Source organism: Furipterus horrens, unplaced genomic scaffold (genome assembly GCF_987537825.1).
Source record: "Furipterus horrens unplaced genomic scaffold, mFurHor1.1.pri manual_scaffold_3, whole genome shotgun sequence".
Lineage (NCBI taxonomy): Eukaryota > Metazoa > Chordata > Mammalia > Chiroptera > Furipteridae > Furipterus > Furipterus horrens.
In genome coordinates this window covers 69,735,927-69,755,031 of record NW_028327173.1, presented here as the reverse complement: position 1 = coordinate 69,755,031, position 19,105 = coordinate 69,735,927, and the positions used below count along the sequence as shown (strand labels likewise).

Here is a 19,105-nt window from a genome sequence, read left to right as displayed (position 1 = left end):
GAGGACAGAGAATAATGTATTAATTATTGAGGCACTTTGGAGGAAGTTGCAGGAGATGCAGCTGGGAAGGTAGTCGGTGATTATTCTGGGAAATGTGTGATTGTAGTTTATGTAGAAACAGTTTTCTATATTTTTGTAAATAAAATATAAACTGCTTTTTAAATATTTTTTTAGATTTATGACAAAGTCCGGTTTTTAACATGTCAAAATCAAATGACTCCGTGTTTTCTTTGGATAATTTGTTGTTGGAAAAACCAGATGTAGCTGAAAAGTAAGTCTGCCTTAAAGAATGATAACATGGTATATTGCTTTAGGCTTTTTTTATTTTTAAGGGATTTTAATTTTCTTTCTAGTAAATATGTAAATAAAAATGAGGAATAAACAATGATGTTTTAGGTATATATTTGATAAACATGGATTCAGGTATAAGGGAGTAGCTAAAGTCTAACATCTTATATGTTATAACTTAAAAAATAGAGTCTTGCCTATTTGGCTTTTATTTATTTGAATTTCTCTTGAAATTATTTTTGGCTAACGTAAAGACTGTAAATAATGGTGACACCTTCTGGAAACAGAAAGGGCAATATAAGAATGGAAAATAAGTAGTCTGTTAAATTCTGGCATTTATGGGTTTCCACATGTGTATTGCTCTCAATTCTAACACTTCTATGTATTTGTTCTATTGTATTTTCTTTTTAAAGTGAAGCATTGAGTAAATTGTAGATTACATTTATTGTTTCACTCATTTAAATATTAATCAGGTATTGATTGAATGTTGAAAGGGATATAAGAAGGTTGAAACAAACTTTTACTTAAAAAACTTAAAATCTACTTGAGGAAATTAAACACAAATATGTAAAGTTTGTTAATAAATAATGTGACCATGCAATTTATCATTTATACTGGACACTTCTGAGAATGAAAGAGTTGCATCCAAATGGGACAATAGGAGTTAATCAGGACTGGCCCGGTCAAATTGGAACATATGTTTGCCCTTCTAACAATACAAAGTCAAAAAAAGACTGCAAATCAAATGATAAGCGTACACATACACACACACACACAAATATATATTCATGTAATGAAGTTTCAGATTTGGGCCAAAATGATCAGGTCACAGTTTATAGTAGTGGTGGGAGACTGGAGGAGGCTTTGATAATTCTGATACAAAGAGAAAGAAGGCATTTGAAAGCAGAGTGTAACAGCAAGAGAAAAAGAATGGAGATGGGATGATTCATAGTATTTTTAGGGGATAGTATATAGAGGAGTTCCCTGGAATAGAAGATTCATAAAGGGATAAAAAAAAAAAGTGGGATATAACATTAGAAAAGTAAGCTAAGGATAGAGGTTAATTTCCAGAATAAGGATCGTGGACATGACTCTATGTGTTAAAAGCCATGGAATTGAATCAACAAACATTTATTGCATAATATGCCTAATAATACAAATCACTGTGTTCAGTACTATTAATATAAATGGAAATAAAAACAAAACCCTACACATTTACAATCCAGAGAAGGTAGCAGATCTATCTATCTATTTATTGTCAGCCATCTTTCTATTATCACTACAAGGAGGATTATGATAAATATGATAGGTTCAAATAATGCTGAAGAAGACAGAAGGGAGAAGAAAATCTGAGGGAACCAGGGAGATTTCATAAAGGTAGGATTTGAGCTGGATTTTGAATCGAATATAAGCTCTAGTACCTAGAAAAGTACCTGGCACATAGTTCTCAGTAAATAATTGTTCAATGGATTAATGGGTGAATAAAAAAGTTGAACTTCTATAGGATGATATGGTGGTAGGGTCAGGTACAGGGGCAAGCTGAGTAAAGGAAATGTTTTTGAACAAAGACGAGGAAGGACAGAATGCAGTATCTGTTTGTATACACATAGTTCACTTTGGTCTGGACTATAAGCTACATGTCAGAGAGTTAAAACTGTAAGGTGGTCTTGGGCCACTTGGAAGTCTGGCATTATTCTGATACCACTAAAGGATTTTGAATGGAACAATATGTTGAAAAACAATTCCAAATTAATGTGAAAGGAGTGTATAAATTATATGAGAGAGAAACCTGGAGGTGGTGAGGCCAGTTAAGACACTATTGCTCTCAACCAAACATAAGATTAGAGTCTTGAGTATCAGAGTGACAGTAGATATACAAGAAAATGATAAATTCAAGAAAATTTATAAGGTGCAATAAGACCTAGTAGTGTCTGGACATACTGGGTAAAAGATTATACTATGGTGTGGATTCTGAGTGACTTGGGAAATGATGGCATCTCCGGAAAACAGGGAAATCATGCGGAAGATGTGACTTTATGGGAAGGCTGAACAGTAGAGCTAGATGTGTGTTTTTTTAAATCTTGTTAACATCTTTCTTGGGTTTTCTGGAGTAGTCTCTGTGCATAAGAGTTAATATATTAGGGCTAAACTGCTATCCTTGTAAAGGCCTGCTTGCCAGGTTGGCCTTTGGCTGGAGTCTAACAACTTAGATTTCAGGAAGTTTCCCATCATTAACTGATAAGAGTGGCTCACAGTGCATAAACTGTTTATACAAGTGATATTGTTTATTCTGAACATCTTCTTAGCTGCTGGGAATCTAGAATGTGTCAGAGAGGGGATGCTCATGTGATTAGTACCCTTTAAAAACCCTGGACATGAAGACTAGTGAATTTCCATCATTGGCATCATTTCATGTGTACTGTCACAACCTGTTTCTGAGGGAATTAAGCATATCCTGTGTTACTCCCTGAGACAGCACCTTTGAAAGCTTGTGCCTGATTTCCCCATAATCATGAACTCTCTATCTATGAAACAGTTTCTATTTCCTTTGTTTATTTTGGTCTTTAGATTCCACATATAAATGAAATCCTGTGGTATTTGTCTTTGTCTGACTTATTTCACTTAGTATAACATCCTCTAGGTCCATCCATGCTGCAGTGAAAGGTAAGAATTCATTCTTTTTTTTTTTTTATGGCTGAGGGATATTCCGTTGTTTATATGTAGCACAACTTTGTTTGTTTGTTTGTTTATTTACTTATTTATTTTTTAGAGAGAGGGAGAGAAACATCACTGTGTGTTGCTGCTCACTCGCACCCCCAACTGGGGATCTGACGTGCAACCTAGTCATGTGCTCTGACTGGGAAATTGAACCAGCGACACTTGGTTCACAGGCCGACACTCAATCCACTGAGCCACACCAGCCACGGCACAACTTTTTATCCACTCGTGTATTGATGGGAACTTCCATGTCTTGGCTATTGTAAATAATGCTGCAATGAATATGGGGTGCATATATTCTTTAGAATTAGATTTTTGGATTGCTTTGGATACATACCCAGAAGTAGAATTGCTAGGTCATAAAGCAGTTCCATTTTAAATTTTTTGAGGAACATCCACACTGTTTTCCTTAGTGGCTGCACCAGACTGCATTCCCATCAACAGTGCACTAGGGTTCCCTTTTCTCCACATCCTTGCCAGCACTTGTTTGTTGATTTATTGACGATGGCCATTCTGACAAGTGTGAGGTGATATCTCATTATTGTTGATTTGCAGCAAATGCTTTGGCTTTTTGTTAGACAATGTCAGATAATGTGTTGTAGATTTTTGATTTGAGATGCTATGAGATGCAGAAAAGTAGAAGACTGAAATCCTAAATTAAGAGATAAGAAACAGATCATAAAATTCTTGGGTCTTGGCATAGGAAGTATATGTGGTACTCTTCTCAACTTTTATTTCCTATCAACTAACCCTTATCTTTTTGTTCTAATAGAAGACAAGCCAACTTTGGAAAGAAAACATGAAAGCATCATTTGTTAATAGGATAACAGGTGAAAGATAAGGAGGTAGTTAGTTAAATGCCAACTGGATGGCAAAAATCTCATTGATTACTGTAGGTTTGCAAAGTGATTGACAATTTCAACTCTTTTCTTGGATTTTCTGTAGTTTTCAGATGATTCTGGACCAAGAATATTTGGGTTAGGACATTGATTTGTAATAGTGCTTTAGGAATACTGTAGAATACATTGATGACCCATGATTAATCATGATGTGTATCAAAAGCAGTTTGTCACTTGTAATCATTATGATGCTAAAGTTTCAGAATGATTTACTAGTTTTTTAAAAATACTGGAACATATTTAAGATTCCTATCACAAGCATTTGAATTGGAGAAAAAGGGGTGGAGGTATAGCCATTGTTTAGGTTGCATATTTCACATAGTGATGTCATTAATCCTATGATACACAAGGACAAAAAGATCAAGAATACTGCTACATAGAGGTAAATCAAGGCTACCACAGTAACTTAGTTTATAGGATGCTTAAGAGTCTGTGATTGAATGACATTTAATTGATAAATTCATAGTTCCTGATGTTATATAAATCTTATAAATATTCACATCTTTATATTTTATATAGCTACCCAGACAATGGAAAATCATTGGATTGGTTTCTCCCACCTGCTCCATTGGTTTCAGACATTCCGGATACTCAGATATTAGAAGAAGAAATAGAAAGTCATAAACTGTTAGGTAAATTATCACATATTTGAAGCCAAATCTACATAATGTAAAAAAATCTAGTAACACATTAAAATATTAATTTCTTATATTTTTAATGGAAAAAAAATGAAAGTTAGAGACTTCTCTTATTCAGAATAGTGCTCATGAAATCTGAAGATCTAAAACATGTTTCTTCTCTATATATACATACATATATATGTTAAGCGCATGATATACTATAACATACCCATTTTATTCTGTGAATTTTGTTTCCTCTTACCATTAAAACTATCACTGCTATTTAGTTTTTGTCTTGCTCTTTACTAAGGGTAAGGTCCTCTGGTTTAGGGAACCAGATTTCTGAGATATAGTGAGTGAAAAAAACAAGATACAGATGATTATATATAGTTTGATACCATCATTTTATAAAGCTAATAAATAAGCACATTCAAACAGCAAATGTGATCTAATGTAATATTGTTGGCAAAATTTGATTTTTAAATTGGGTGGTAGGTTCATGCATGTACATTTTATTATTAAGCCTCATAATTTATATGCTTATAAATGCAAATATATCTACTCTTATATGTACCAAATAATATACAGAATTTACAATGTATACATAACAGTGTATATATACATAGATGGTAAAGCAAATTTAAGCCCTAATAAGCCTCTGCCTAAACCTCCCAAAGATGATTGTGTTAATAAAATCTCTGTAAAGAAACCTTTACAAATTTGTCACCCTGATGAAAACATTCCTTTATCTTGATTTTAGAGGCAACATTATAAAGTGAAAAGGATCATATCATGTATTTTAATACTGAATTATTTTCAGTGACATTATATATGATTCATCATTGTATTTCTGTGTATAAATTATATAAATTTTTAAAGCTTTATAATTGCATAATTATTTCATTTGTAGTAGGTAAAATACTTTAATATTACACATAGTTATTCTGTGGGTCAGAAATTAAACCTATTTTATAATGTAGGTTTTATATAAATTTCAAATTTAATTTGAATAATTCTTAATTTCTGAGGGCTCTTCAGTGATATAATATACCATAAAGTGATAGTCACCTATATTTTGAAACCACGTATGATATTTCAGATTATTTTGTTGTTATACTAATACTGTTCTTTTGCCACTCACATTTACATAGTAAACCCTTTTAAAAATTTGTCTTAAGTTTTCCATCATCATTTTGAAAATTTGTTTCCATGGAGAACATGTAGTAATTAATATATTCCATTTTTGTAGGTATGGAAAAGAGGCAAAAAATGTTAACATCAAATTTAAAGATAACTGATGAAAGCACAAATTATATTTCACCAACACAACAATTCCAATTTGCCGTTCCCTCTAATAATTATGGAGAAGATGATCTAAATTTTGGAGGGACAGATAAAAATGGCTTATCACATGTTTCTGGCAAGCTGACATATGGTTCTCCTCAGAAATTCAAAAATCACATTGGCACTGAAATAGCACCTGAGAAAAATATTACAGATGATACAAGATTAGTTAATTTTGCAGAAGAAAAAGGAGTGAGCACATCAGCCTTCCGAAAAAGGTAATTAAATGAAATAAATAATATTCAGTGATAAAGTTGAACAGTTATGTATATGTCCAAAAGTATGAAATGTAAAATCTGAATGAGAAAAACATTGATAACAAAGAGTCTATTATGTATGGGATACTTCATAAACTTTGGGGTTCTAGTCATAGGTTCTTGCCTTAGGAGAGCTTACAATTTAATGGGGGAAAGACCGATGCTAAAGGACTAAAAATAATAGTATGACAATTATTTTTTATGAAGAATATGATTAGAGCAAAGGTTCTCAAACTTTTTGTTATCAGGACCCCTTTACACTTAAAAATTGTTGAGCATTTCCAAAGGGTTTTTATTTATATGGATTATTTTTAATATTTAAATACCAATGCTTAACCATATTAGAAATTAAAACTAACAATTTGAAAAATAGTTATTTACTAATTCATCTTACAATAATAAACACTTGTTAATCTAAACAATGAATTTTATTTAAAATAATTATTTTCTAAAACAAAAAATAAATAATTTAGTGAAAAGAGTGGTATTGTTTTATGTTTTTGCAAATGTTTTAAATTCCTAGCTTAATAGAAGATTCTTGGATTATCATATTTTCTTTTGCATTCAGTCTGTTGTAATATCACACAACTTGGAGCCTCTGGAAAGCTCCATGTTAGCTAGTGAGAGAATAAGAAAGAAAAAAGGCAAATAGTGCCGTAGTAATATTATGAAAATAGTTTTGATCTTATGAACTCCCTGAAATAGACTACCATCTTTTGAGAAGTACTGTTTGAGAATATAGCATGGGAACCTAATCTGCTCTGGACTGTCAGGGAAGGCTTTCCTAAAGAAGTGATATTTAAGCTTAACTTTAAGAAGGAATAGGATAAAGTTAAGTTCAAATAAAGGTGAGTGTTCCAGACAGAAGGAGTAGTATGTGCAAAAGTCTAAGGTAGTACAGAACCTGGACTATTCTTTAAAAATGTCCTTAAAGTAAGAGAGAAAGCTAAGAGGTTAGATATGGAGGGGCCAAGTCATTCAGAGTACTGTAGGCCAGGATAAACATTTTGCAGTGTTTCTTAAACTTGGGCCCATGGATCTACTGCATCGGAATCACCTGGAGTGTTGATTAAAAATTTGGGTTCCCAGGTCCTACCTTGGACTTATTGAATCAGTCTGTATGAAGGGTGGGATGTCACCAAGGAATCTTCATTTTCAACACATTTTCTAGAGGATTGTTATACACACTTAAGTTTCGGAACCATTGGACAAGGTCCTGGTTTTAAGCAAAGGAGTAAAATTAGATTTCTCTTTTTATTTAAAGTTCATTTTGGCCCCAGTATGATGAATTAGAAGAGAGCTATAATACATTCTGAAGGACCACTTAGAGGTTATTTTATTATTCTAGGAAAGAGAATGGTAGCCTGACCTAGGATTGTGGTAGCAGGAATGAATGAAAGCGTTCAGAGTTATTTAGGAGACAGAATCCCATAGGACTTAAATGATTATTGAACATGAGTTCCAACTTCTAGGTTCTGGTTTGAATGATTAAGGATGGTAGTGCCTTTTAATAATATAGAAAATTAAAGAAGAACATGTTTGGGAAAGATGATGAGTATTGATTTGGACATTTGATCTTAGGTACTTATAAGTTATCCAAAAAGACAATTGGGCATGTGCATGTATGATTCAGAAGAGATCTAGTTGATAGTTTTTGTTTTCTCTATGACAGAAGAGATGAGATCATCTGTGGAGTTTGAGGGAAAAAGTGGAGGTAGTGAGCAAGCATGAGAAGAATGGAAAACAATTATGAAGGATGGGAAAGCAATCTAATTAGAATAATGGTAGGATCGTTGGACACTGTAAAGGGATCAGTTGAGATTGGTGTCTGAATATTTCGGAACAGCTTTATTAAGATATAATTTACTTATAATATTTACTGTTTTGAAGTGTAGAATTCATGTTTTTTTAAATATTCAGAGTTGTACAAGCATCACTGCTATCTAATTTTCAAACATTTAAATTTCTCCCAGTGAAGCTCTGTACTCGTTAACAGTTACACTGTATTCCCCTCCTCCCCCCAGCCCCTGCAACAATTAATCTTTCTGTTTCTATTGATTTAGCTATTTTAGATATTTGATATGAGTGGAATCATAAAATATATGGCCTTTTATGTTTGACTTCTTTCACTTGGCGTAAAGTTTTCAAGATTCACCCATGTTTGTGCTGTGTCATTACTTTATTCCTTTTATGGCCAAACAATATTCCATTGAATGGGTTTACCACATTTGTTTATCCATCAATCAGTTCATTGACATTTAGGTTGTTAGCACTTTTTGGCTATTGTGAATAATGTTGCTATGAACATTCATGTACAAGCTTTTGTGTGAATATATGTTTTAATTATTTTAAGTTTATACTTAGAAGTGAAATTGCTGGGTCATATGTTAACACTGTATTTATAAACCTTTTAGAGAAACTGCCAAATTGTTTTCCAGAGTGTCTGCACTACTTTACAATTTCATTAGCAATATATGAAGGTTTCAATTCCTCCACATCCTTGCTAGCCTTCGTCATTGCCTTTTTTATTATAGTGGCTGTGAAATGGTATCTTACTGTGGTTTTTTTTTTTTTTCTTTTGTATGAGTGTTTTTTTTTAAGTATATTTTATTGATTATGTTGTTACTGTAGTCCCAATTATTTTTCCCTTTGCTCCCCTCTGCCCGTACCCCACTTCCTTCCAGCATTCCCAGCCCCCTTAGTACATTCATGTCCATGGTTCATGCATATAAGTTCTTTGGCTTCACCCTTTCCTATATTATTTTTAACTTCCCCCTGTCTATTTTGTTCCAAACAATTATGCTTCTAATCTCTGCACCATTTCCCCACTTCTCCCCTATCCCCTCCCATCTGATAATCCTCCAAATGATCCCCATATCTATGATTATGTTCCTATTCTGATTTGCTTAGTTGGATTTTGTTTTTATTTTTTAGATTCAGTTGTCAGTAGTTGTGAGTTCATTGTCATCTTAATGTTCATAATTTTGATCTTTTTTTTAAGTAAGTCCCTTTAACATTTTATATAATAATAGCTTGGTGGTGATGAACTCCTTTAGCTTTACCTTGTCTGGGAAGCACTTTATCTGCCCTTCCATTCTAAATGATAGCTTTGCTGGATAGATTAATCTTGGTTGTAAGTCCTTGCTTTTCATCACCTTGAATACTTCTTGCCAGCCCCTTCTTGCCTGCAAAGTTTTTTTTTTGAGAAATCAGCTGATAGTCTTTTAGGCACCCCTTTATAGGTAACATTCTGCTTTTCTCGCTGCTTTTAAGATTTTTTTTTATCTTTAAGCTTCGGCATTTTAATTATGATGTGTCTTGGTGTGGTCCTTTTTGGGTCTAGCTTGTTTGGGACTCTCTGTGCTTTCTGGACTTGTATGTCTATTTCCGTCACCAAATTTGGAGAGTTTTCCTTCATTATTTTCTCACATAAGTTTTCAATTTCATGCTCTTCCTCTTCTCCTTCTGGCACCCTTACGGCTCAAATGTTAGCACGTTTAAAGTTGTCACAGAGGTTCCTAAGCCTCTTCTCATTTTTTTGAATTCTTGTTTCTTCATTCTGTACCAGTTGACTGTTTTTTCTTCCTTATAGTTCCAAATCATTAATTTGAACCTTGGTTTCCTTTCCTTCACTATTGGTTTTGTGTGGATTTTCTTTCGTTTCATTTAGCATAGACTTCACTTCTTCCCTTTGCCATACTTAAGCATATCTGTCAAACCCATGAGCATCTTTATCACCAGTGTTTTGAACTTTTCATCTGTTAGGTTGGCTATGTCATCGCCTGTTAGGTTGGCTATCTCCTCATCACTTGGTTCTCCCACTGGAACCTTTATCTCTTCCCCCTTCTGGGCCATACTTCTCTGTCTCCTCATCTTGACAGGCTCCTGTGTTTGTTTGCCTCTGTGTCTTAGGTAGAGCTGTCACACCTGTTACATTGTAAGGAGTGGAGCCTTAGGTATTTGTCAGTACATACAGGGCAACACGTTTCACCACGTTGTGGCGCTGTTTGTGGGGGAGGGGTCTGAGAAGGAGCAATGCCACTTGTTCAGCACTCGTCCCTTTTCCAGGCACTTCTCCCACTTCCGTATGGGACTGGTGCCTCTGCAGCTGCTGCCCTGGCTGTCGTTCCCAGAGTGGGTGGGTCTGCGGATGTTCTAGGACCGTGGGGGCCCTTTAAACAAGTGGACTCTGCTGAGATAACGGCAGTTTCTTCCTCTGCCCCAATCCCCACTGGTTTGCATAGTTAAAAGCAATGAGCCTCTATTTTTCCTGGCTCTGGGACCATGAGCTGGTCTGGTGCTGGGAGCGCTCCCCAGGTGTCCCTCCTGACTTTTTAAATGTGTGACTGCGCTTTCTGCTGGCCTGCTGCTGCCGCTGCTGCCACCACCGCACTGCATCCTCTCTGCCCCAGGTCCACCCCTCCTACCTGTCTGGATGAGTATTTCTTCTTTATGTCTTTGTTTGTTGGACTTCCATGCAGCTCGATTTTCTGGAACTTCTGGTCGTCTGTAGTTTTGAGGTAGTTGTATTCCTTCTTAGTTGTAGAGGGAGATGCAGTATGTCTGTCTAGGTCTCCATCTTGGCCAGAAGTCATACTGTGGTTTTGATTTGCATTTCTCTAATGATGAGTGATGTTGGGCATCTTTTAATGTGATTATTGGCTATTTGTATATCTTCTTTGGAGTAATGTCGATTCAGATCCTTTGCCTGTTTTTAAATTGCGTTATTTGTCTTTTCATTGTTGTGTTTCAGGAGTCTATATATTTTGGATAAAAGTCCCTTATCAGCTATATGGTTTGCAAGTATTTCTAACATTGTAAGTGTTGTGTTTCACTTTTTTTTATGGTATCCTTAGCAATACAAAAGTTTTAATTTTAATGAAGCCCAACTTATCTAATTTTTGTTGTTGTTGCTTCAGATTTTGAAGTCATATCCGAGAAACCATTGCCTAATCCAGAGTTGTGAAGAGTTACTCCTACATTTTCTTCTAAGAGTTTTATAGTTTTAACTCTTACATTTAGGTCTCTTGATCCATTTTGAGTTAATTTTTTTATATATATGGTGCAAGATAAGAGTCCAGCTTGATGCTTTTGCATGTAGATATACAGTTGTTCCAGCACCACTTATTGAAAAATAAATTTTTCTCTATCGAATTAACGGCATCCTCATTGGCAGTCAGTTGACCATGAATGTAAGATTAGGAGGTTTTCTGACCTCAGATTCTCTGATTATCATACTAGTGGGTGACCAAAAATTCAGACTTCACACTGACTCCCATAGTTAGTGTCAGACCCCACAAAATAGGGGCTCAATCCCACAAGACTACCTCACTTCAGATCCCAGTCACAGATAGGGTGCCTAGTTACCCATAATTCTGCCTTGCAGACTACAAATTTGGGGGTTCCCATGACCCCACATTAGGTTCAGTAATTTGCTAGAATGACTCACAGAACTCAAGAAAACACACATTTACCAGTTCATTATAAAGGATACAATTTAGGAACAGCCAAATGGAAGAGAAATATAGGCAAGGTACGGAGAGGGAGAGTGCACAGAGCTTCCAAGTCCTTTCTGAGTGTGGTACCCTCTCAGGACCTTGATGCGTTCATCAGTCCAGAAGCTCTCAGAAGCCCCTGTTATTTATAGTTTTTTTGTTTTTTTGTTTTTTTATTAATGGAGATTTAATTACATAGGCATGATTTATTAAATCATTGGCCACTGGTGATTGAACTCAATCTCCAGCCCCTTGCCCCTCCTTAGATGTCAGTGATGGAGCTGAAAATCTCAAACCTGTAATCAAGGTTTTGTCTTTTTGGTATTAGCCCCCATCCTGAAAGTAACTAGGGGCCCTATAAGAGTCACTTTATTAAGATTAACTCAGGTATGATCTAAAGGGGCTTGTTATGAATAATAAAAGATGCCTCTGTCACTCCTATCATATAGGAAATTCCAAGGGTTTTAGGAGCTCTGTGCCTAGAACTAGGAATAAAGACCAAATTTATATTCCTTATTATACCACATAAAGGTTTATTTCTGGACTCTCAATTCTATACCATTGATCAATATGTCTGTCCGTATGCCTGGCATAGGATCTATCCACACAGGCATATCTCACATGTCTTGATTGCTGTACCTTTGTAGTAAGGTTTCAGATTGGGAAGTGTGAGCCCTTTAGCTTTGTTCCTTTTTTCAAGATTGTTTCTGGCTATTGGTTCTTTGCATTTTCCTATGTATTTTACAATAAGCTGGTCAATTTCTGCAAAGAAGGTAACTATCTTTTTCTTTTAAGATTTTATTTATTTACTTTTAGAGAGTAGGGAAGAGAGGGAGAAAGAGAGGGGGAGAAACATCAACGTGTGGTTGCTTCTCACATGCCACCAACTAGGGACCTGGCCCGCAACCCAGGCATATGCCATAACTGGGAATCGAACCGGTGACCCTTTGGTTCACAGGCTGGCACTCCATCCACTGAGCCACACCAGCCAGGGCAGGAGTATTGCTATCTTAATAACAGTAAGTCTTTCAATCTATGAACATGGGATATCTTTCCATTTATTTGTTTTCTTTATTTTTTTTCTAATGATGTTTTATGGTTTTAAGTGGACTACTCTTATACTCACTTTGTTAAATTTATTCCTAAGTATTTTATTTTTTTGATGCTTTTATAAATGGGATTTAAAAAATTATTTTTCAGATTGGCCATTGCAAGTATATAGAAATATAGCTGATTTTTGTATATTTCTTATATCTGCAATTTTGCCGATAATGACTCTGAATTTCATAATTCATCTATCTAATAGTTATGTTTTTCCTAGTAGTGTTCCCACTGCTTGGTTGAAATTATTTTTAAAAAGATAGATTCATCTAGGATTGAGGTTTAACAAGATAAGTATGATAAAAGGACAGAGGGAAGCAGAGCTGAGAATATATAAGAGTGGTTGAAAAGATAGGTCATGAGTTCAGAGTTCATTAAAGGTGGATGAGAAAGAGATGGGGAAGATGTTTTTGGAGAAAATAAAGAAGTTAATTACAGTAACTTTGTTCCTTAACCTCATTAGTACCTTGAGCAAACAAGCTAAAAGGATAGGAGGTAACAGTCTGAAAATGATATATCAAGATGACTGATTTGAGAGGTGTCTAAGGTGAGATAGTAGGTAACTCAGATCGTGTGAGGGAGAAGGCCACTGGAGATGAATGCCTAAGAAATTGAGAGGGTAAAATTTCAAATGGGTTTTCTGTATGAATGTTGAAGTATCCCAGATGAAGGCAGAATTTGGGATTGAGAGGAAAAGATTCTAAAGTGACCAGAGGTTGATATATGATATATGCCACGTAAAGGGTTACAAGGTGGTATAGCTAGAAAGGACAGACACTTTTGTCAAAGAATGGAAAAATAATGATGTAGGTTTGGGGAGAAGAAAACATAGCTTCTCAGCCCCCAGGCACATTGGTTGTGGGAGAATTAATAGTTTCCACTTGAGCTTTTTTAAGGAGCAAGCATTTTGCATGGCAAAGCAATATTTTTTATTAAGAGCAGGAATTAATGTAACAATCAGAGAAATTGAGGTCATAGGGGAATTTATGGAGTGGAAATTCCAGAGAAAGAATATGAGGTCCAGAGAATTTAGGTAACTATCATGTGGATAAAATTATTTCAGACTCTAAAGTCACACAGCTAGAAAGTGGAGGCTTTGGATTTATACCCAGGTTTGTCTGATTCCAAAGTCTATGCTTTTAACCTATATGACAACATATAGTGAGGAGTCATCCTGTGGCATAAGTGTTTTCCTTGCCCTCAGTACCATTTCATGATGGTTTCTACTGTTCAATGCATTATCTAAGCCTAACTCTCTGCTTTTGAATTTTCTATCTTCAAAGATAGAACTGCTAGCATTGGAGAATACAATTCTACAGTTTGTTCTAAAATACATTTCTTTCTCTCTAGTTTTTTGAAAGACTGGTTCTTTCTTAAATGAAACATGTTATTAAGATTAATAGTAAATCACCTCTACTCCCAGCTCCTTTTCTTCACTTCCTCCGTAAGATCTCAGCCCTAGGGTCTCCACACACCTACTGTCCCAAACAAGGCTCAAAGTGGACACTCTTGGCCCTGAGTGGTGTGGCTCAGTTGATTGGACATCATCCCACAAAGTGAAATGTCACCCCAGTTCAATTCTCTGTTAGGGCACATGCCTAGGTTGCAGGTTTGGTCCCCGATCAGGGAGTGTACTAGAGGCAACTGATCAGTGTTCCTCTCTCACATCGATGTTTCTCTCCCTCTTTTTCTCCCTCCCTTCCCCTCTCTCTATGAATGAATGAATAAATAAATAAATAAATAAATAAATAAATTTAAAAAGTGGACATGATTGTAAGAAACTGTGACCAACACTTTAAAATTGTATTTACATCATGACCCCGGAATCCCACTTTCTAGGGGTTTGTTCTAAATAAAGATCTATGGATGCAGATGTTCCCTTCAAGCATGAGGATGAGAATAAAAAATGGAAAATTATCCGTGTTTCACATCAGGGAGTCTTAAAAAATTCTGATGTTCCCATATAAAATGGGAAGAAGTAAGAGGATTGACTAGCAGTGTTCACCCCTGGAGAAATCAGGTCCCAGAGCCCTCCTTGCCAACATCCACAAGTGCACATGCACATATGTGCACACTGGTACCCACATATGCTCAAACACATGTGTGTACACACACATGAACCTGCACTAGCACCCACACATGTGCACAGGAACACAGGCACATGCACATGTACATGTACACAGAGAAATAACTAGTAAGTGAACACCACCTGTTAGGCCACTCTTGAGTGGAAGGACTTCGTTATTCATTTAATTCTTAATTTCTTTAGAATTCACTGTTTTACCCTATTCAGTCATTATTTACCTTTTAATAGACACCTTTAAAGATAAAAGTAAATAAGGTAATTTAAAGAAGATTAATAGTAAAAATAATTTAGAAAGTATTATCTATTTTTATAGTACTTGCATGGATATCATTCCTTATGGCAGGGATCCCCAACCTCCTCCCTCCCATGAACACTGTGGACACTGCTTACATTACCACCTGAGCTCCACCTCTTGTCTCCCACCTCCATCCTGGGCAGGAGCTCCACCTACCCTCCCCCTCCCATCTTTGGAAAAATTGTCTTCCACTAACCAGTTCCTGGTGCCAAAAAAGTTGGGGATTGCTGCAGTTCTGTAAGACTAACACCTGCAGTCATTCCTATTACTTAGAAGATGTGAGTGCTGTATTAGGAACTTTAATGGTCATTTCATCCCTTGGGACTATTGTGAACAAATTGTCTTTTGATCAGTCTAATATAATAAATTTTAATTATAAAGATGGCCTTTCTGTGTTTCCCAGAACTTTGTAAAATATGTTTCATATACTAAAATGATTACTGAATAGTTTTTGGTAAGTGGGTGCTGGTTACTGACAAGAAGCCTCAGAATCTGTCTACATGAGCCTCTCTATAGGATTGCTTGAGTGTTCCCATGATATATTAGTGACTAGCTCCCCTCACAGTGAGTGATACAAGAGATCATTTTGAAGAGACAATGTGTTTTATGACCTAGCCTTGGAGTCACACACTTCTGCTTCCACAGTACTCTGCTAGTCACATAGGCTAGTCCTGACTTGAAGTATAAGACTACAGAAAGTGTGAATACCAGGAGACAAGCATCATGGGGGCTATCTCAGAGGACTGGCTACCACAAATGGATTTATTCTGAGTTCTAGGAAAGTGAAAAGTCTTAATTCAGTGGTAAACTTAACAAGTCATGTTTTAGAAGAACGATTTTTGTGTTTGAATAAGTCATAATCTACAGATGTTTTTAAAGAGACCAATTTTATGCTAGTTTTTCATATGCAAACATGTTTTTCCCTTTTTTCTTTTTGCAGATTATTTAAGATATCTGATAATATGCATGGGAGTGCTTATTCTAATGACACTGCAAACCTGGATTCTCATGTTGGCTCAGGGAAAATTGCCCAAACAGAAATGAACAAAGGGGAATCATGGAAATGTAGCAATAGTAAGCAGAAACCCCAATATTCAGATATTAACATGTTTACAGCAAGTGATGCTTTTTCTGCTTCTGAAATCAAGGAAAACGTATGCAAAGTACCATCTTTTTCTATTGCATCCCAGCCTCATGAAGTTCAAGGTAATTCCTTGCTTTTTCACTTAGTTTATAAAAGTATATAAAAATATCTAGTCTGTGTTTCTTAGCATAGGGAAGAATACAAAAATATAGCAAATTTAAATAGGTTATTTCTCTATGTTGAATTTTTGCATTTCCTAATTATATTGCATTATATTTTAAACTTTGATATAAATTTTAATTGTGCTGTCGACAAAAACTTATGCACATTTTATTGAAACAGTTTTTATGAAAAAGGTTAAAAAAACATGTAAGTATGTAGGGTTTTTTTTTTTTTTTAGGGGTAACAGAAAATGATTTGAAGGCTATCACAGAAATTCGTATCCTTTAGATTAAATTATTTTACTACAGGAGCTTTTATTTGAAATCATACTTACTAAATACTTTGTTTCATTGTGTCTCTGTTTATTTGAGTTGACAAAGAAAAAGAGGGCAAAGTGAATATTTGGGGTCATGGAAAAGACCCAGTGTTTGTGATAGGATAGTGCTACTCAAAGTGTGGTCTGCAGTCTGGTGCCAGTTTATAAACTGCTTGTTATCAGTTTGGCTAAATAAGTACAAAAATGAGTTTGTATTATTGGCTGATCTCTGAGTATATTTACTTACAAATTAATACAATTTCTTATACTTAGGGAAGAAAAACATATTGGGATAAACATGGGGAGGGGAAATGAATGTGAATGGGCATCTGTGGATTGGAGACATTTTTACAAATTAGTAAAAAACTAATTTGCAGTTTATACCGATAATCTAATTTACATTTTGAATACATATGTATGTTCTGGAGGAAACATCCTCTTAGCTTATTTGATATCCTGTGTTATGTCTATAACAGTTACTTATTCTATTTTATTATACTTCATTAGTTGTTTTATGACTGTTTCCCTATGACCTATGGACTCCATGAAGGCAAGGACCTTGCCTTATTTATCTTCCTATCTCAAAATACATTGAAAAACAATTTACGTAACAAAGGTGTTCTTGGAAAAGTATATCCATGAGCAAAGGTGAGGGTAAAGTGTGGAATATATTTGGAAAGAGCAAGCATTCCAGTTTGGTTGAAATGAAAGTTACTATTAAATGAGTAGTGGGAGATAATATTAGATAGGTATTTTAGGATCAGGTCATTTAATGCCATAAATACCATGGTCAAGAGTTTTTGTTTTTATTTTTAATAAATTTATTAAGCAATGAAGAGAAGTCATGGTAGAATTTTTGAGCAGGTCCAGTTCCATCATCAAAATTGTGATTTAGAATTATAGAATTAGTGACTCAAAAGCTGGGGAAAGCCACTTAAAATTGACAAAATGTTATGATCTAGTTGGCACAACATAAAGTGAATTCCAGGTATTGGGCAGTTGAGCTAGAGAATTGAGGGGAAATTGATTCCAATCCTGGCTACTCGCAGATGGAGATAATTCTGAACTGTGGTTAGAAAATACTTGCCTGATCCTTGTAAAGAGTTATGTCCAATGCAGATAACTGAGGTGAGTTGGAATGGGGGAGGGAACAATAAAAGGGTTATGTGTGATGACATAGTAACTTCAGACATAGCTAGCCTTTCGTGCTCCTCTTCAGCATGTGGTCTCAATCCTGCTGTGCTTCCTTCTCTGTGGTGATCTAAATATGGTGGGAACATAGGAAATAAGTTAGCAGTAACACTTAAAATTGGTGTCATTATCTTATGATGGGAAATTCTTCTTATCCCTTACTGGAACTTGCCATACATACTATGACAGTACTTTTTGAAGAGTTTTAAAGATCTTCATGCTAAATTAGGACAGCTAAAGTGATTCTATTGTTTAGGTTTCTTTATTGATTAAAAGTACTGCCTACCTTTGTGTCCATTGTATTGTTCAAAAAGTTCATTTGCTGTCAAACTCACTAAACTGCTACCCTTCATTATTTCCAAGTGTATATTTAAATTAAAGTGGAAGACTGAATGCTATTGATGATAATTTGAGAGTTTGGAGATATAACTTATTTTCTGCTTCTTTTCTTATATTTTACTATATTTGAATCAGGACAATAGAAGCTTGGTCAGCTTGACGCTGCCACAATAATCTTGTCATTTTTAGTTCGGAAGACATTTTCTCACCGATAATAACATATAATTACAGTGACACTGCTGAGAGTTTGCTGAACAAAAGGAAAAATTTGATATCAAGTATTGATGGTGATGATAAATGATGTTAGTAGCAGAGCTTTCTCATGAGTAGGAAATTGATTCTGTATCTACTCTGAATTAGAGATTCATTTTTGTGAGTGTAAACTGATGTGGAACTACCTAATGAGAGAAAAATCAGCATGATGGCCCACATGTGGGCTTGTTACAAATAAATATTTTATAGGAAGAGACATATTTTGGAGGAAAAATGAGATTCCTTTGAAAGTTGATGGATTGACAAACTGAAAATTACATTTTGTTTTGACACAAATATTCTGACACCGCAAAACTGAAAGTAAAATGAAAATTTATAAATTATTTGTTAGACCGAATAAATGCAAACCTGTATTAATTGGATGCTTGCTGTGTGCTGGGAGCTGTTTAGATGTTGTGGGTGTGTCAGGTAAGAAAACAGACAATGAATTATTGTGCTTCAGGAGTTAACATTCTTGGGAGACAGGATAACAGTTGTAAGTGTATAAATAAGTCATGTGGTATTTTAGAAGGTAATGAGTAGTAGGGAGAAAGAAAAAAGTGGAGCAGAGTAAAAATGATTAATGGGAATGCTGGGATCAGGCACTTTGGGTTAGAATTATATAATTAGGGTGGGTCTTTTTGAGAAGGTGAGAGGT

The 19,105-nt window shown here is 35.2% G+C and overlaps 1 protein-coding gene across 2 annotated transcripts in view; it reads left to right on the top strand.

Annotated features, from left to right (window-relative positions):
- Positions 1-200: 200 nt before the first annotated feature.
- Positions 201-19,105, top strand: part of HFM1 (helicase for meiosis 1) — a 93,953-nt gene continuing 75,048 nt past the window's right edge. For both annotated transcript variants that reach the window (XM_090271724.1, XM_090271723.1), the window contains exons 1-5: positions 201-271; positions 4,425-4,537; positions 5,775-6,087; positions 16,044-16,309; positions 16,588-16,626. In XM_090271724.1, the coding sequence (XP_090127850.1) occupies positions 201-271; positions 4,425-4,537; positions 5,775-6,087; positions 16,044-16,309; positions 16,588-16,626 (802 nt within the window). The remainder of the gene's footprint in view (positions 272-4,424; positions 4,538-5,774; positions 6,088-16,043; positions 16,310-16,587; positions 16,627-19,105) is intronic.